The 18,443-nt window shown below is 43.5% G+C and overlaps 2 protein-coding genes across 17 annotated transcripts in view; one reads left to right on the plus strand and one right to left on the minus strand.

Moving 5' to 3' along the window:
- Nucleotides 1-18,443, plus strand: part of ampd1 (adenosine monophosphate deaminase 1 (isoform M)) — a 269,757-nt gene that overhangs the window by 123,333 nt on the left and 127,981 nt on the right. The gene's annotated exons all lie outside the window — the stretch shown is intronic.
- agrn (agrin) overlaps nt 1-18,443 on the minus strand; it is a 245,739-nt gene that overhangs the window by 30,913 nt on the left and 196,383 nt on the right. For 9 of the 16 annotated variants that reach the window (XM_069527083.1, XM_069527088.1, XM_069527082.1 and 6 more), the window contains 7 exons: nt 14,870-15,289; nt 12,481-12,606; nt 7,904-7,945; nt 7,424-7,551; nt 2,992-3,106; nt 1,302-1,421; nt 734-1,120 (listed from right to left, as the gene is read on the minus strand). In XM_069527083.1, coding sequence (XP_069383184.1) covers nt 734-1,120; nt 1,302-1,421; nt 2,992-3,106; nt 7,424-7,551; nt 7,904-7,945; nt 12,481-12,606; nt 14,870-15,289 — 1,338 coding nt within the window. The remainder of the gene's footprint in view (nt 1-733; nt 1,121-1,301; nt 1,422-2,991; nt 3,107-7,423; nt 7,552-7,903; nt 7,946-12,480; nt 12,607-14,869; nt 15,290-18,443) is intronic. The other 7 variants (XM_020089194.2, XM_069527089.1, XM_069527086.1 and 4 more) reach the window with 3 other exon arrangements.

Consider the following 18,443-nt stretch of genomic DNA (forward strand, 5'->3'; position numbering starts at 1 on the left):
TGATTTCTGTTGCCATGTTGAGCTTCAAATATCAGAATAAATCCACATCTGTGAACATCTGTTACATGTCATTTACGAACAAAACAGTTAAATGAGAGTCATTACTCAAACTTATATTCAAGTTTCACCACTTTGTGAACAACCAAAACCTATTCCTTCTGCCAGAATCAATATATTTCATTTATAGAAATATACTCCACAGATTATATTATATTAACAATACCCCCATGTTCTCCTGTTTTTCCCTTCACTCTTGTTTGCCTGCCAACTCTCCAACACGCCTGAGACTCATCTGCCAACCACTCATTGGTTGAAGTACTTAAGCCCTTGATCCTCACTCCAGTGCCAGATCACACCTAACTTTTGAAGTTTTGCTCGTGAGCTTGCTTGCTCCACTCATGGAATAACTGTTTGCTTCACAATCTGCCTGCCCAGCTCAGCCTGTGAGGACTCCTGCCTGCAGCTCCACACCTCTGTATATCCCCACAGCAAGATTAAGTTTTACAATAACAACCTAAAAATCTTGTCTGTCTCGTGTCCTGCATTTTGAGTCCAGTCCTTCAAAAGCCCTTCTCAAAAACTCCCTAAAACCCAAAATCAATGTAAAGTCAAAGTCGGCCACTGGTGGTTTCTTTCAAACTGTAAAATCCGACAGTAGCATATTGTAGTCAAACTCTGTTCCAACTTTTGATATAAGAGTCATAACAAATATTGGAGAAGAAATAAAGCTCACCCTTCTCACAGACTGAGCCTCCTCGCCCGGCGGGACACTTGCAGCTGAAATCGTTGCCATCATCCTCGCAGGTGCCCCCGTGGAGACAGGGGTGGGAGTCACACGGCTTGTGGGCCTTGTGATGAAGCTTGCCCCTGAAGTGGGCGATGGTGGTAGCTGGGGGCGGAGGGGTCGTGGTGATAGCTGCTGTTGTGAGGAGTGGCGTGGTAACCGGTGCTGAAGTTGTGGTGGTGCGTCTGCGGGTGGTGCTCGGTGGCCGGCGGGTAATGTATGGGGAGGTTGGCGGAGGCCTGGTGGTGGTGGTAGTGGTGGTGGTGGTGAGAGCAGCTGTGGTGACAGATGCCGTGGTGGTGGTAGTGGTCGTGAAGAAGGGGATGGTGGAGAGGCCTGTGAGTAATGCGGGAGAGAACAATCAAAATTAGAAAAAGAAGAAAACATGTATTAAAGCATGTTGAGCCTGAGGTGCTGAGATTTCTTTTTCAAAACCCTTAAACCCTTTGATAAATCACCTCATGAATAACTTAAACCCCCTTTTCATTTTGTAAATCCCTACACACTACTGTATTACCATAATTGGTGAAGCGAATATTCTCGTCCTCTGGCTTCTTCACGGCGATGCCGGTCTCTTTGGAGGCCTTCAGCTGTTTCAGCAGGGAACCTTCGATGTCCTCCACTGTGAATCTTGTATCTACAATAAAGCAGAGGTAGAACCACTAAGGACAAGTCCACTGAGGAACACCCCCAAAGCAAATAGAGGGCTCGATCTTCCTTAGTGATACACTGGATATTATCTGAGAGCCCTGTATAAGACAGGTAGAAAGTCTGGTGGGACCACTTGTCCTCCACCTATTGCTTGTCTGGCTTTGTTCTAGATGAATTGCTCTCATAACGTTCACTGCAGAAGCTCGCTTTACTGGCCATGGAGGAGCGTTGCTTTACAGTGTCCGACGCCCTGTATGAAGCGTATGAGGGATGCTAAATGACGCTCATAAAAGAAAACAAAAACAAGGCGGGGAGGTGGTGTTGTTTGTGTCGTGCAAAAGAAGCCTTGTAAATGTACGGTTGTTCCACATCAACCAGAGCTAAAATGTTATTCATAAAAGATTATAATTTAATGAATACTAGTACCTTGAAGTTTGGCAATTAAAAAATACAAGCCTGTAATTACACCATTGGTAAAATAAACAAACCTTTAATGACACAACTATCTAGTTGTTAACTTGTAAACTATTATAATATGACAGAATATTATATCTACAGTGGATGCTATGCACAATCCAACATTTTTACCATCATTTTGGATGAACTTATCCTGGCTCTGATCAATATCAAATACAAATCTCAACATGTAGAAAATCCAAATAGTTCCAAGTAAGCGATGTAGTTGGCACTGAGAAATAAACTGCGAGAAACATTCAGTGCCTCACAATATCTTGAGCCAGATAAAAAACATAATGAGAGAACACATATAGTTCTGCCAAGGCTGCGAAATACTCTTAAATGTGTCATTTTAATAATCATAGTAAAGTGTAGATGTTTTTAACCTGCAGCAGTGCACATTGCAACAAAAAACAGATGATCATTTGCACGGTACTTAAGACTTGGTAATGTTTGCACACGCAGGAACTGTGGGTGGTGAGGCATAAACACTGAGTTACGGTCATTTCAATCAAAGTTGTTACAGCTGTAGTACCACTTACTGTTCAGGCAAAATGCTATTCAAGTTCCCTGGATTACTCTGAGGGGATGTGTGCATCCACTCAGAGTAAGTGCAGTTTGGTAGGTACCTTCAAGAATAATGGTAATTCATGTCAAACAGGCCACAGATACTGAGATTTTAGTAATAAGTTTTAAGAGAATGTGATGGCTGGATATTAAAAATATAATTTAAAACTGTTAGGTGCTAAATTATGTATATAATAGGTGCGTGGAATTTGTCGAGAAATAAAATTATAGAGCTCTACACAAACTAATCTGTGCATGAGAAAAGGCTGAAAGTGAAGAGTGAAAAGTAGATGAAGGTTAGTGCTTATAGTATGGTAACATCATGGCTTATTCTGCACTAAAAAACAAAGTAGGTCTCCCTTGACAAATGGTCTAACTTTAATCCCAGTATTATTTAAATCATGTCATTTCTGAGATATCCTGCTTGCGAAAAGACAAAGCGCAACGAATCATAAGTGATGCCAAACATGTACAGTTTATTTTTCTGTTTGCGACATAACAGTTGTTTTTTGGGGGGGGAAATCTGCTCTCACCTGGTCTGAAGTGAGCCTCCACAAAGGCCAGGATGGAGTTGCTCGGTGCCAGGTTACGGATGCGAACGCTCATGAAATCTTTGTGCACCTCCGACTTCCTGAACAACTCGTTGAGCTGAAGGGGGACAGAGAGAGACAGAGAGGAGAGGTGATGAATGAGGCTGGTAATGAGCTCTGTGCTTTCATAGCAGCGAGGACACCAGACGACTCTACTGTGGCTGAAAGGAAGAAAAAGAGACCCTCCTAAATTGGAGTGCAGAGAAGAAATCTATTGGGTGTGGGTGCACAAAATGACATTTAGCAGCAGCCGTGGCATTAATTACAGGAACAAGTTTTAAGGGGGGGGGGGCAAAGATAAATGTCATACTACCCTGACATGTGTTCGAGATTGGTTTTGCTTCTGAGGCCCCTGCTGAGTGCGTGTTGTAACAGCCGGAGGAGCTCCATGGGGACTCAAACCTTTCTTTAAGCCAACAGTGACATTACAGCAGTCGCACTGAAGTTGCCTTTAGCCAAAAATAAAAATTTTCATGCTAGAACTTAAAACATACACGCGCTCAGCGACGGCTGTGGATTAATCTAATTCACACGACGAGCAACAAAAAGGAAAATCCTTCGCCTCGTCCTCGCCGCAGCAGCTGGTTAAAATCACAGGAGCCACAGGGCCTGGTAACCCACTTTACTGGAGCATATTATGACCGCCTCCATTGTTCCCACTGAGGGTTCTTCCACACTCCTCATCTGCATTTCTAAAGCCAGTCATTGTCCACAAAATGATTCTTTTTAACAAAATCAGCAGGAACTTGTGGTCGAGATGACATATTTTTTTGTTCATGCTTTCAATAAAATCATATTATTGAGGTTTTAGACACAAGTGAACGGTTACATTTATAATCCTCTGACTCTGGTTTACAGATGCAAATGGTTCTGGACAAAATCCCTGCTCTTTCTTTCCCCCTTTAACTTTTATGTCGCTCACGGGTTCCAATTTATTGACTCAGAGTAGGAGATTGCTGAGCTGCAAATGAAATGTGCTGCGGCTCGTTTCTCTGTGTGTTATGACTGTGTATCTGAGTATGTACTCTGCGTGTGTGTGTAAACTGTATGTGCTACGATCACTTTAATGTTTTCACAGCCGTTATCATGTTCACCATCCTTTTAAATTCATATACACTTCTCTTACTTAATATACTGCACTGATTTTTAACTTTCTGTGGATATTGCACTGATGTCATTGTTGTTTTCTTTCTTGTTTTCACTTGTGTTTTGACATGCACTTAGAAATGGCCTCTGGGGACAAATACGATTGTTCTGAATTGGAATTTGAATTTGCTCAGTGTGTGTGCTGGGAGATGAGGAAGGAGTGGTTGCTGTCAAGTGGCGCACCAGGCTTCAGACATACACTGAGAGCACTAACGAGGCAACACACAAAACACATGCACGCACACACAAACATACACACACAAACTGCTGTGAGGTAGCAGATTAGGTCCCAGTGGGGGTGGTGACACCGATTCAGCAGCTGTTGTTGTGTACTGTGTATACACACACACACACAGACACACACACACACACAGACACACACACACACACACACACACACACACACACACACACACACACACACACACACACACACACACACACACACACACACACACACACACAACATACAAACACAAACCCCCATTTCATCTGAGGAGTGAGGCCCTGGCTTGACATCAGAGACATGTTTTCAAAGGTCTGACCTCAACAGAGAAAAGGGAGAGTGGAGAAATGCGAGCAGGGACACACAGTGATTACCATACAGAGACTCTGCGAGGACTGGGCTCGCTAACAGCGTCTGGATCAAGCCCATCCACAGTTGACTCATATCCAGAATCAGGACTTGAGTATTCAGATATCTGAATCCTAATTAAAGTCACACAAGATGCATCTTTTCAATACTGAGGCGTTTGGCAAGCAAGCAACAAATTAGTCTTCCCACGAGTCTGCAGAGAGCACTTTAAAACATTTCATAATTCTCTTATTAAGCTTGACAAGTTACTGGAAGCCTTGGGTGTGTATATGTGTATGTATATATATACAGGTACATGCCTAAGTCATCCTAAGGTTTGCATGCAGTGCATTAAGTAAATAATGAAAAAATCTTTATTAATCAGGACTATATGTACGGAATTCATATTTTCCTGTTTATGTAATTGAAACGAAACCTGGGTGAATGCGTTAATTTCTTCTTCTCTTTTATTTTGGCAGTCTAGATGTTGTCACATCATTATGATGCGCATTGAACTTCTGGGCATAAATCACCATGAACCTTTGTTACCATTTTACATCTTGAGAGCAACAGAAACAGTTTTTTTTCTTAAAATGAAACACGATGTAAGAGAGCTTTTCAGCGTCATGTTGACCATGACGCAGTAGAAAGGCACACTCCTCTTAGCAGGTTTACCCACCTGCAAATACCTGCTAATGTTGGTGTAGTAAAGGTTTGAGAAGTCCCTCCTCTTTACAAACACTGCTATTTAATCAGTATTTTACTGTCGTGGGATAAAATTATGGAACTGATATTTATTAAAAATCAGATTCTGTTGTCCCCTGATATGATGACATTCCTCCCTGACTGCAGCCACTGAGTACGTTTTTGTACTATTTATCATTGAGGTGAGAAACCACTCCAGCCCAGTTTCGCAGAATATTACTGAGCAGCTTCATCGGTGTAGGGTTTGTAAAGCCTGCAGGGAAGCTCGCCTGAAGCTGCTGGGAGAATTCAATTAGTCCGACTCTCTGTGAAGAGTTTTGTGTCTCATGATTCTCTGAAATGTTGACTCAGAAGCTTTTCTACTCTTGATGTGAACGTGCTTAGGAAAGCACAAAATGTGCAGCCAGACCATGTCAGTGTTCTTTTGGACACTTGAGACCATTAGAACAAGCTGAAAACACAACATATGGCATTTTATCAAATTACAAAGGTGCTGTGGTGAAAATGTCAACGGGTTATTTCTTAGTTACACAGGTTTTCTGGTCTCCTGAATCAAATCTGAGTATAACTCGATCGTCTGCTCCTCTTTCATCTGGGTTTTTTTCGATCTCCACCAAAGCACCAACGTATAGCGTCTGTCGGTTTGTCAGGTTTTTAAAGCTGAAAACAAGTCTCTTTGTGGGAATAGTGTGTGACTACAACCTAGACAGAGCTAAAAGAGGTGTGATGTCTGCTGCGCATTAGAGGTTTATCAACCCGATTTTGGGTCCGATTCATCCCCTTTGCTAGCAGGGGAGTTGAGGTTGATCCAAACAAATTATCGGCCAAATGATCATGAAGCGTGAGGGGTTTACAGACTTAGTCTGACCAACTGAATCAGAGCCTTCCAGATGTTTGATATCTATGAGGGCTTGTCTAGTCTGAGTTTGATAGGGTGAGTGAGCGAGTGTGAAGAAACCCACACAAATATATATTCCAATAATTGATATGATAAATATTCAAATTGCATTATTTTGATTATGGTGTTTGCATGAGTTGCTTATAGAATATTTCATTCATATTCCTGTTTCCATGTTGCAGAGCATAGCCTGATAATGACTCAGGCCCGGTTTTCTTTCAAGTTTTGCTCCTTTTTATTTTTCCAACTTGTTTACACCCAGTGCATGTGTGTCATGTGTGTCTCCAATAGGATGTTAGAAGGCAATTAAGATGTATACATATTTATATAAAGTGACTAAGGTCACACTACTCCACATCTCAATTTGATTATTTCTTATTCCGAGTATGACCTTATTCAGGTGAAGATGATAAAAAATGCTGTTAACGTGGCAGAGACTTATTCAGACTATAGGCTTAATCTGGTTAATATCAGAATATTGGCGTCGATGGAAAGAGTTAATGAGAACGAGCTGACCAGGAAGTGTCACAAACCAGATGTTGCGTATTTGTGTTTAGAATCGAAACAGTGACCATCAGTGAAAATAAGACTTTGGTTTCCTGACCAGGTAGACAGTAGAAAACCAGGACTGGATATTTGTGGTGGCTATGTCACAAGAAAAACCTTCAGGTTACATAATCATCTGATTACATTGCTGACTGGTGAAGGTTTAAGGACGTTGTCATCATGGGACCAAGTCTGAAATCTTCAGAGGCAAAATTATATATAACAATAACAAAGGCAGAGAAGAGTCATTAAGTCTTTGAACTGATTAAATTCGTTTTTTGCACATAACTTGTATTGCATTATATTAACTAACATTAGCCACCATTAGCCCCTGGCTGTTGGTTAATATGAGACCACATGAAACTGTAGAAGCAAAGCCCCTGAGAATAGAAAAGCGAACAAAGGTATTTTTTAAGATACATATTCTAGCTTTAAAAGAAAAGGAAATATGGGTAGAATATTGTTTTATGATGATTTGCTGGCTGAATTGTATTCAGAGCACTTACAGCGCTTTCTATGCTGCGGGCCGTCTCTCCAAACAACTCCGACTTGGGGTCCTCCATCTCTGGGGTGTAGAAAATCTCTTGGCCCTCCACCCGGTCCAGGTGCAGGAAGCCACTGAACCTCATGGTGGCTGGAAGGAGAGGAGACGAGGGAAAGATGTGATACTGAAACACAAGAGCTCAAACCTTCTTCTATCACTCATTCTATCTACACACTCAGATCCCACTGCCTTCACACGGTGCCCACTTTTGGGGTAGTGCCAGTTTTGGGTTAGTGATGGATTGCGTGTTTGTTTTTGTGTGACAAGAGGAGGTGGAGTGAGTGTGTTGCTGATTGTGTTGGGGTTTAGAAAGTTGGAGTTTGGCCGTTGTAGGTGAACATAGCGGAGGTTGAGGTGGTGGAAAAGATGGACTGTGAGGTATGGGAGAAGGAAGGAAGGAACATAGAAGGAAGGAGAGGTGGGGAAAATGGGCCAGTTTTACCAGACGGAGACGTGTCCCAAAAGCTGGCCGGGGCATGGAGGGCTGGGTAAAAAGACAACAAGTTAGACAGACACACAAATACATGAAATAAAATCAACACACACACACCACACACACGTACGCACACACACACACACACACACACACACACACACACACACACAAACACACTAAAGAGGAAAAACAGCCCTAAGCCATTCTGAAAAGTGCCTTCTTCAGCAAATAGAATGCCTCCCAGTACGACCTTGGGGGTTGTGTTGTCCACCATCTATCAACTCTTTATACAGTTTCCTCGTACTGCCGCCAGAGGAGAGGACTTGAAATAAAGCTGAAAGTGGAGGGGATTGGTGTGCGTGCGCGTCCGTGTGTGTGTGTGTGTGTGTGGGTGTGTGAGGTGAGGTAAGAACAGAAGAGCATGCGAGGCACTGATGCCGGGCTTCCACGCTGCTCGTAATCAGCAGAACAAATTGCCCAAATCAATCACGGCTGCCCCTGCCTGAGCAACACCAGGGAGAATGGGAAGAGCACTTGTATGATTATCATGAAAGATAGCCGTAATTGTCTCCTTAATGCCACCAGACCGGTGACTGACACAGCCTGGTTAAAATTGCATGAAACGGACAGCAGTCACCGCAGACACACACACACACACACACACACACACAAACACACACACACCCGCCACACCCGCCTTTCCCTCTGTCCCCACTCGTCTTTCCTTTCACGGGCTGCACACATCGATTCAGATGTGATGGCAGCCATAAAATAGAGGCAAACGGCCGGGGTTTGGCCGATAAGACGAAGGGGGGAAGAAAAAAAAAAGAGGTGGCGGCGGGGGAGATCTGACTTTTAATCTGCAAAGAAGACAAACATCAGAGAGAGTGATTTTCTGGCCCAGTGCCGTGACGGACATAAAGAGAGACAGAGAGAGAGTGATAAAAGAGGGACAGAGCCATTTGACTATCAGATTCTACTGAACTGGAAATTATAATGGATTTGTTAGACTTCCCTTAGTGTGCCATTAACTCTCACATGAGCATTTGCTAGCCATTATCGATGATGTCATATTGCCCTGTTTAAATGTTATATGGACGGCCTACAGTGATGCATTAAGGAGCAGAGTTCTCAGAGGAAGATTTCTCAATATCCATGTAAATAAACCCAAAACTCTCCATTGCTATTACTACAGGTTAGTAATAAGAATACATTCTTGAGAATTAAGTTTACAAACTCTTTAATGCACCTCTTCTAAAATCCTTGAAAAGGCTGTTGCTAACCTGTTATGGAATTATTTTCACAGGAACGGTCGATGTGAAGACTTTCACAGAATCCATCACAGCCCAGAAGCATCACAGTTAAAAGAGAGATTATGAAATTCTGTTAGAGACTGGAACAACATGTAGGGATTAGAGGAACCACACTGGCTTGTTAAAGTCGTACTTATCAGATAGCTTGCAATTTGTTAATGTTAGTCATGGAGTTCTACATGGTTTTGTACTGGGACCTATTCACTTAATATTGGCTTCTGTCATTAATAACATCATCACAACCATAAATATCACTCTTATTATTTTCATCATAACAACCAAGCTTAAATATGATATCTCCTCTTTTCCACCAACCTCTCGTCTCTCCACCATTTTTCTCCTCTCACCCCAACCGGTGAAAACACGGCCACCCACACTGGGTCCGGTTCTGCTAAGAGGTTTCTTCCTGTTAAAAGAGTGTTTTTTTCTCTACATGCTTGTTGTGGAAACTGTTGGGCTTCTTAGTAATATTGTAAGGTCTTGACCTTAACATAACACAATGTAAATTGCCTTGAGGTAATGTATGTTGTGATTTGGCGCTGTACAACTAAAGCTGAATTGAGTTGAATTAACCATGGTCGGACATCTGGTGTCAGAGGGTTTACTTTACTAAATAGAAAAAAGGTTTCATCGTATTTCTCCTTGAGTGTGTGAACATGTGGCCTAAACTCACCCCTGAGGCTTTTCACCATTTAATGTCTCAATAAAATGAGAAGACTGGAACTGTGAACAATTAGTTCTTTTCATTGTGAGACAACCAGCCGCATGCTGATAAATTGGACGCTACAGTGAGATGGTGGCCAGTGGATATTCTAGTATGAAGGACGTGTCGTTTCACTTCTAATGAGAAGGGGATTGGCTAAGCCCGTCTCAGGAGAAAAAAGATCCGGTGTATTGATCTGCCTATAGCGCTGCCTGCTTTTATTGGCAACACTTGAGCTGAATGAAGTATTGATCGCTGGTGTGCCGTCATTGTTGCCTGAGATAAATATTTACAGGCTTTAGGGGATTTGTTACAACTGTTGTCTTACAGCTAAAATCTGTGTCTTTTGTTCTTTGGATTTGGGGCAAAATGCCATCAAATCCAACCTTAAGTGATATGGCGCCCCATGTTTCACCTCTGTTTCCCATACATTTTGTGGAAGAACTGAACAGCAGAGGTTTGTGGAAGGCCAGAGTTGGCCTCATACTTCAGATCGTGCTGTGGCAGTGAAATATGCTGGTTTATTGGGAGGTGATGGGACATTCATGCCAGAAAAGCAACTCTGCGCAGCTCTTTCAAGTCATGACCTAGGGCTCCCATGGGAGTTGGAGAGAATCCCTCCTTTCACAATCAGTCTGACTAACACTGCTGGGACAAACAGAGAGCAGATTTTAACAGAGGAATGGCGGGAAAGAGAGACAGAGAGGCAGCGGAGAGAAAAAAAGCCCTTTATCTTTATGAACCGAGTCTGGCAGAAGGCACTGATTGGTACACCAGCACTTGTCGGCCTCTGGTAGTCTCTCAACTCTCTTCCTTCTCAACTCCAGAGAGAAATGAACTGATGCAAGACTGGATTGAGGCTGACTGGGTGGAGGGGAGAGAACAGGACTGAGACATAGCTCAAGAGGGAGATAGCTAACGGTGGCGCTGACTGATAAAGAGAATGGCTCAGTAGAAAAAGAGGTGGGAGATTAAAAGAAAAGGACAGAAGGTGAAGTAAGATAGAAAAAAAGCAGGAATAGAAACATGGATGGTTATTTACAAATCAAAGCACAGGGCCCCCAAAATATGATGTTAAGTCTTGTATCAAACTAGGACTGGGGAACCTACAGCCTCAGAGTCTGCAATGCATTCACAGTGATCGAAACATGCAGCTTAACTGGATGGTTGCTGGGAAAAATGTTTTTGGAAAAAGTAAATTTTCTTTGGCTGAGTTTGGATGCCCAACAAGCAGAATTCACATAGGTACATTTTTACAGAGGCAGTGTTCAAGTTTTGCGAAAGCTCATTCAGACAGAAAATGTATGGAGGAGCTGCTATAGAAAGGCAACATAAAATTGTTCTGAAGTTTTTGTGTTTTGTTTTGAAGAACCATTGCATAGTAGATTGGCTCAACACAATAAATAGTGGTTACCACAGCAAGAAATTTCCACATTGTCTCTCGAGCCTGTGATGAATTTGAGATTTTTTGCCTGGGATCTCTGCCGAGGTTAATACGACGGAGGTATTACTGTCTCTGCAAACCATGTGTGGCACTAAAGGTTTGTAAGAGCAGGTTGTTTTGGCTAAAACCAGCTGTGAGTAGCACAATCATTATCACTTCCATCTGACTCCAAAGGGAAACAGCTGGAACCATAACATATTTGGGATATCGGTGTTACCTAAATTTAGTTTATGGCTCACAAAGGATAGAAAATTGAAAAGGCCCTCTTTAAGAGAAAGGCACCTCGACCCTGTATAAAACCAAACTTCATTCAAAATTCCTGAGAATAACCGGAGGAATGAAAATGTGCTTTAAGTTTGGCAGAGTATGACTAATATCAGTTGTCAAATCCATAAACACAAATACTTATGTCAGACTTAATGGTTCACTGTGTATTTTTTTTCTTCCACTCACCAATATGATCATTTACATATGAGGGAGGTGATTAATGAAAGCACTGCTGCAGAAAAAATAAAACACCTGTTCATCTGGTTGTTGGAGGCAGATGGCACAATATCACTAATCCCAAAGTAAACATGATGATTCTTAATATATCAAGATATTCAGTTTATAAATTAAGTTTAAAAAATGGAGAGTGGAGAAGAGTAATGTAGATGAGAAATAGACAAACACTCTGTGCTGTGCCACTCTATTATAATTAGTTCTGCACTTGCATGTGATACTTAACACTGACTTCCTACAGTGGTGAACTATTCCTTCAATGCTGTTGTTTCTTGAAAGTTGACAAATTATTTGTTGTTTGAATTCAGTAAAATCACAAAGGGTCCAGACGTTAACGCTGGCTAATCGCTGGAGCTGTAGTAGATACTGTTTTGCTGTATCTTTGAAGATGGATGGTGAAACCCAGGAACATATTTCTCTTTCTCAAAAAGACCATTGACTCAGTGGAGATTAACGCTCCTCTGACTCGCTGCATTGAGTCAGAGAAGCTAGTGTGGAAATGATGTCAGGATTTCTGCTCTTTTATCACATGTTATCACAGAGTATCAACAGACAGGAGACACAGGGGGGACAACAGGGTAAGAAGGGAATTTCTGAAGGGTCTGGAAGGGTATTGACTTACAGGGGCAGTTTGTGCCCTCTGGAGTGTTGGATGGCGTCTTGCCATCAGGACAGCAGCCGAACTCGGTGTTGTCGCAGGACGATCTGTCTTCAGCTGTGGGTACAGTTGTGCTCGCCAATGTGGGACCTGGAGGTGATAAAGAGGGGGCTCATTATAATGCATGAACGCAACATTTGAAAGCAGCGTATCTAAGAAAACAAGGGGAGAACTACTGTTGACTACGGACGTTGAGTTATGCTGCAGGAGCTGTATGCATTCAGTGACCACTGTTGAGGTGCTGAGGACAGGTAGTGTTTCTCAGGTTAAAATCTACAACTTCCTTTCTGAACTTGTTCTTGCAGATGGTTTTGTGTTTTCAGTCTGCTGAGCACTGATATAATAGAGGCATTGTCAGGAGTGATTGTATGGCATTTTCATGGGAACTGATTTTACACCTGGAACTCATTTTGTCCGGCAGAGAGCACATAATGACCACTGTTGCCAGTCATGTTGCTCACAGAGCACGATAAATGGGTGGGGGGTGGTGTGGGTAGTAACCGTTCCTTGCTGATTGGTTGGCTGACAGTTACCTTCAAGGTTCACCAAGAGGGGAAAAAAAACATACAGTCGTTTGTGTTACAGACACTGTATATCTGGCTATCTTGGGACATAAAAGTGGCTGGCCTTTCTCTCTGAAGAATGACTGTGTAACAGCAGCAGACCAAACCTATGTACTCTCTAATGGCGGTGCTGGCGGAGGCGGTGTCTTGGTCGAAGCAGCACAGTTTATGGCCACACTGAGATTAGAAATAATTGCGGAGGCAAACAGCTAGCGGCTAAACAAGTCGTAAAGACGTCAGAGGCAAGGGGACGTCCCGCTCAAGGACTCGCGGTCAAAGGATGCGAGAGGAGGGAGGAGGGATGGGGGTGGTTTATAGGGCATCTGTTGGCATGTGGTCCACAGATTTACAAATGCTGGGCTGAAGGGGAGAGTGCCGGCAGTGAGAGAGAGGGCAGCAGCCGTGGGGACGCTGCACGACTCCATTGGGAGCCATGAGGGGCTTTCAAATAAACACACAAACACACTCACAGATACACACACACCAACACGTACAGCTGAAGATGCAGGAGGAGAGCAGATTTCAACAGAGCATGGATACAAAATGTAAAACCACCCACCTCTGACCTGCTCACATTTATATAGTCAGACAGTGATATGTGCACTCGGAATTGGTCAAACTGAGTGACAAATGGAAAGGGAGATAAGGGTAAAAGACACACACACACACACACACACACACACACACACACACACACACAGAACAAAGATAAGACTTGGACCGACACACTGTATAAAATACACAAATAGGGCACAGAAACAACATTTTTATGTTCTCTCTGTTGAAATCTATACCGTCTATAAATCTTCATATAAATGTACAAACATAAACATGTATTTATATAGAAACATGTACCCAAGCATGCTCGGGGGTTACAAATTAAGTCAGTCACACACACACACACAGAGCCACAAGACACTGGGTCTGCTTGGCAGACGGACGACATGCTCCTCGCGTCACCGAGCACTCGGGTCAGCATCTGACAAGAGAATAAATCTCTGACTCTGGGAGGAGTGAGAGGGGATGAGGAAGAGGAAGAGTTGAGGAAGAGCGCATTGGGGTCATGCTGTTCCATCAATCCTATCCTGTTATGGCGAGCTGTCAGCCAAGGTGGATGGGTAGATGAAAAACAACAGGAAAAAAAAAAAAGTTGTGATTGAAAAGTCTCAGTCATCCCTTGTTGTCCAAGCACAGGCCTACAAACCGCAGCTGGCTGTCACAGTCAGGAGGGCATGTCGAGATAGATTTGAGCCTGGTCATGTGACAAGGTACACAGCCTCCACACACACACACTCACACCTCTCAGTCGCATCAGCCTGTCAAGTTGGACTCCAGCGATCCCCAGATGTGGGCCAACAGTCTCATTTGGCCTGCACAGAGTGTATTTTACAGAACCTGCGTTTGTTTTGCAAGCTGCTGAGAGCAAGCACTGGTGGAATGGAAGAAAAGAGCATGGGTGATGTTTCAACACAAAACCTTGCAAATACATTCCTTTCTCACTGAAATTGAGATATACATCTTATGCAAGATGAAATGACACTAACAGCATCTGTTTACTTAGATTTACCAGCCTGGCTTTTTTCTCTCTCCCAGCTGTTACAGCCAGGAGGGAGAATGTGGAGAATACATAAATACATAAGACTGAGCTGATTTCTGTGTAACTCTCAATCAACAGATGATGGCATGAATGTGTTATGATGTCGGCTAAGAGACGTGTGAGTTTGTCTCACCCCCCTCCCCTCAAACACCCAAAGCATTGTGGATAATGAAGTGAAAGAGCAGGGATTTACCGACAGTCTCCTCTGCCCCACTGGCCTCTGTTGGGATGCCGCTACCCAGTTCCTGCTCGTCTTCTTCTTCAACCTGGTCGTCCCCGCTTGGGTCCCCGCTGCCTGAGCCCTCGAAGGAGGACACTGCAGCGGAGGGAACGGGGCCACTGCGGGATGAGGTGGTGGAGGCGGCGGTTGACCGAGGCGGCTGGATGTGGATGTGTTGGTTTACTTGCACGTGGTTGTGGATGGGAGTGGAAAAGGGGGAGGTGACCGGGGGCCGCTGGGTGGTCTCTGTCTCGGCTGTCCTCGGTGGTGGGATGGCCCACACCATGTTGGTGGGGAAGGGGGCTGCGGTGGTGATGGAGACGGCGGCGGTGGAGCTGGGGGTGGTGGTGAGGGGGTTGGGGGTAGGTCGCTCTGCCAGCTCGGAGATGGTTTCTGGTGGAGGGAAGGGCAGGAAGGAAGGAATGGATGAATGACGGAGCAAAGATGGAAATGTTTGATTTTAGCCTATAAACCACATCAAAGCCTCTTGATGATCATTACATCGTAGTGTTGACCACATCTTTACTCTGAGTTGTCTGAATGAATATGAATGAATATCCTCTTACCCTTCTTCCTGATGCACAACAATGTCATTATGAAATTACATTAAAAAATAAGACACATTTGCAGTCTGTTATTTATAAACACAGACTCTAATTAAAACCCTGTAATGGATGAGATGTCTGGAAGCTTTACTTGAAAAACCCTGAGGAATGAAAGTTCATTCATGTACAGAGTGGTTATGGGACATACCAACAGATGACATCATGCAATCAGAGTAATATGCAATGACGTGTGTTCCAGCTTGAGATGAGTTATGTTGCCCAAACAGGGTGAACTACTCCAGTGTCAATGCAAAGTATATGGCGTTATGTGTGAACACATATGGAATGCATTTGTGTGTATGTCCGTGTTTGTGTTCTGCATACATGCTGTGCCAATGCCTATGAATTATATATACATATTCAAATGCTGCCCTCCAGTAGTAAAGCTTTAATCACTAACAGCCAGTGCCTCCGGTGATGAATGATTGATAGAAATGGGGCAAAAAAGCAGGCTTTAACTCTGGCTTCAAAGAAGGCAGGCTGCTGCTTGCAGAGAGCATGAGCATCCGTCAACTCCACCACAAACACTCCGCTGTCAACAGATGCACACAGACACACACACTTCAAAAAAAAAAGAAAAAGAATCCCTCCAAATAAGGGAGAGGCTCTCTGCAGAGACCATCATTACCAATGCAAAAAGCTCTGGTGCAAAAGGACAAACTGTCTGCGATAAAAGAACGATAAATAGGACAAAAACTCCTAAGGGGGAGAAGTGAGTTGGCAGGGAGATACTACGTAAGTAAGTCCTTCAGATTCAGCCGAGGCACGCAGGCGTGACGATACCGCCATTCCCCCTTTACTTCTTCATATCCCAGGAATATAAATATGTGTTAGCATGCGAGTGAAATGAAAAGAAGATTAAAAACAAACCCTATACCATAGATTTTCGCTTCATTAGGATTTACCTAACATTATGTGTAGGCCTTAATTACACTACTATAATCGCCTATTTGATCTGCAATTATTCACCGAAGTGTGAAATGTGATACCTACTGAGACGGCAGAAAGCCTGGGAGACACACGGGGTGTCAGCTTAAAGCTCAGCAGATCTTTGTGGAAAGAGAGATTTGGAGTGGAGAGCAAAGAACTGTGATGCTATCGCCGAGAAAGGGTGGCATGCGTCGCCTTTCCTCATGGCTACACCTGTCAGTCAGGTGGCAAGCTTAGCGTCAGGCTGCTCACTCCATGGAAAGTGTCTGATGTGTGTTTGGGCTGTGCGTGCACATCCACGAATCAGCGAGCTCCTGTGATGTGGGATAAGTAAAGAAAAGAACAACGAGCAGCACAGTCTGTTCGGCTGATGCTTCTCTTAATTACGTTTAACAGTCCATTTGCCTGTGTTTTATTTTAACGGACGGTCATGTCACAGGGCGGGAAGAACAAAATCACTGTCTTCTTGGCCTGTCCCAGCCGTGTGGTTATCGTTGAAAGGTGCTTATTAAGATTGTTTCTGGTGTCAGCCAAGCTCAGTGAGGAGGAGGAAAGGGGAAACAGGAGACCGGAGCAGAAAGACAATGGAACCACAGAGGCAAGAGGAAGAAAATGATAGGAACAAACTCTCTCAAGAAAAGGGATTAAATCAAAAAGAAAAAGAAATAGGTTAACAAAGTCTGCAGTGGAAGACTACAGGCTGGGTAAAATGACTGAGGGATCGGGAGAAAATGACATGGAGAAGAAACGGTGAAGGCAGCAGAACCCTGACCAACACACACAGGCGGAGGGGCTGCTGGTGCCATATGCTGACACTCGTTGCCAATTTGCCGCAAACCTACAGGTGATAACACCATATGGAGGGAGGCAGGTCTTTGCCAACTTGGTGGTCATTTCCCCCATGGTGCTAGAATTTGCTCACTGGCCCAAATGCCCTCCCTCTGGTGCTTGGTACAGTAGCTCTTGCTTTTTTTCCCTTTTAGAGCTGAGTGTCTCAGATATCGCTTCATCTTTTGCTGAGACGCAGCAAAGAAGCCAGAAAAACTCCTCCCTACACTCAGCTCAGAGACTTCAGAGAGCTGGGTAACATCAGAACTAGCTGCAAGTTCTCTGTCACAGAAAGACTTGAAGGTGATTTTTTTTTAACTTAGCACGCCCATTAGTGGCAGGCTGTGCAGCAGTGGTTGCTTGTTAATACAGGGTGCAGCCTCTCCAACATCCTGAGAAAAAAAAGCCTATTTAAACATGTTAAACATTCTTTAATTAGAAAATAATAGTTTACTTGTACAATATGCCTGGGAGACCGTGTGAGCATTCAATTGAAATAGTTTTCAAATTGTATTTGGTTCATTTATGTCTAAATACTTCCTGGTGTGGGCCAAATAAGAGTGAATGTAAGTCCTTAAACTTTTTTTCAACCATGTGACCTGAGGCTGCTCTTCCACTGGTTGTTGCAAATGTAACATGGGCCACAGAGAGCTCCCAGTTTTATTTACAACTAATTGGTTGGTATTGATTTTTATAAAAATCTAATGTGATTGGTCGACCCTTGACACCATCTCAAGTACTGCTGTCATTATGAAGACTTCAAGTGGAACTATGGCAAATCCAGTCATTTCTTTACATAAACACCATTTTACAAACCGTTCAATCGAGAAAATAACGGGGGCTTGGTCCGGACTAACCTGATTTACAGATTAAGCCGCTGGCACATAGTGTGGACGAGCTTACACCCGGGGGTTCTTCTGCTCTTGTTATGAGAAACAGAGTTGACTAACTGGATGTGGTGCAAGGAATGTGCTTCCCCTGTTAGCGGTTTCAAAGCGTTGGCACAGAGGTACTGCGGACAATGACGTGGGTGCGAGACTAAAAAGCATGAAAGTTCCCACAGTCATTTAGACAATACAATGAAGTTTCAATTTTGCTCAGCAGGTCGATGAAGGCTACAGGATTGACATATTCAGTGTTGTGTTGCTTTTTTGTTGAGTATGGCTTCAGTTTGTTTGTTCCCC

Source organism: Paralichthys olivaceus, chromosome 6 (assembly GCF_024713975.1).
Source record: "Paralichthys olivaceus isolate ysfri-2021 chromosome 6, ASM2471397v2, whole genome shotgun sequence".
Classification (NCBI taxonomy): Eukaryota; Metazoa; Chordata; class Actinopteri; order Pleuronectiformes; family Paralichthyidae; genus Paralichthys; species Paralichthys olivaceus.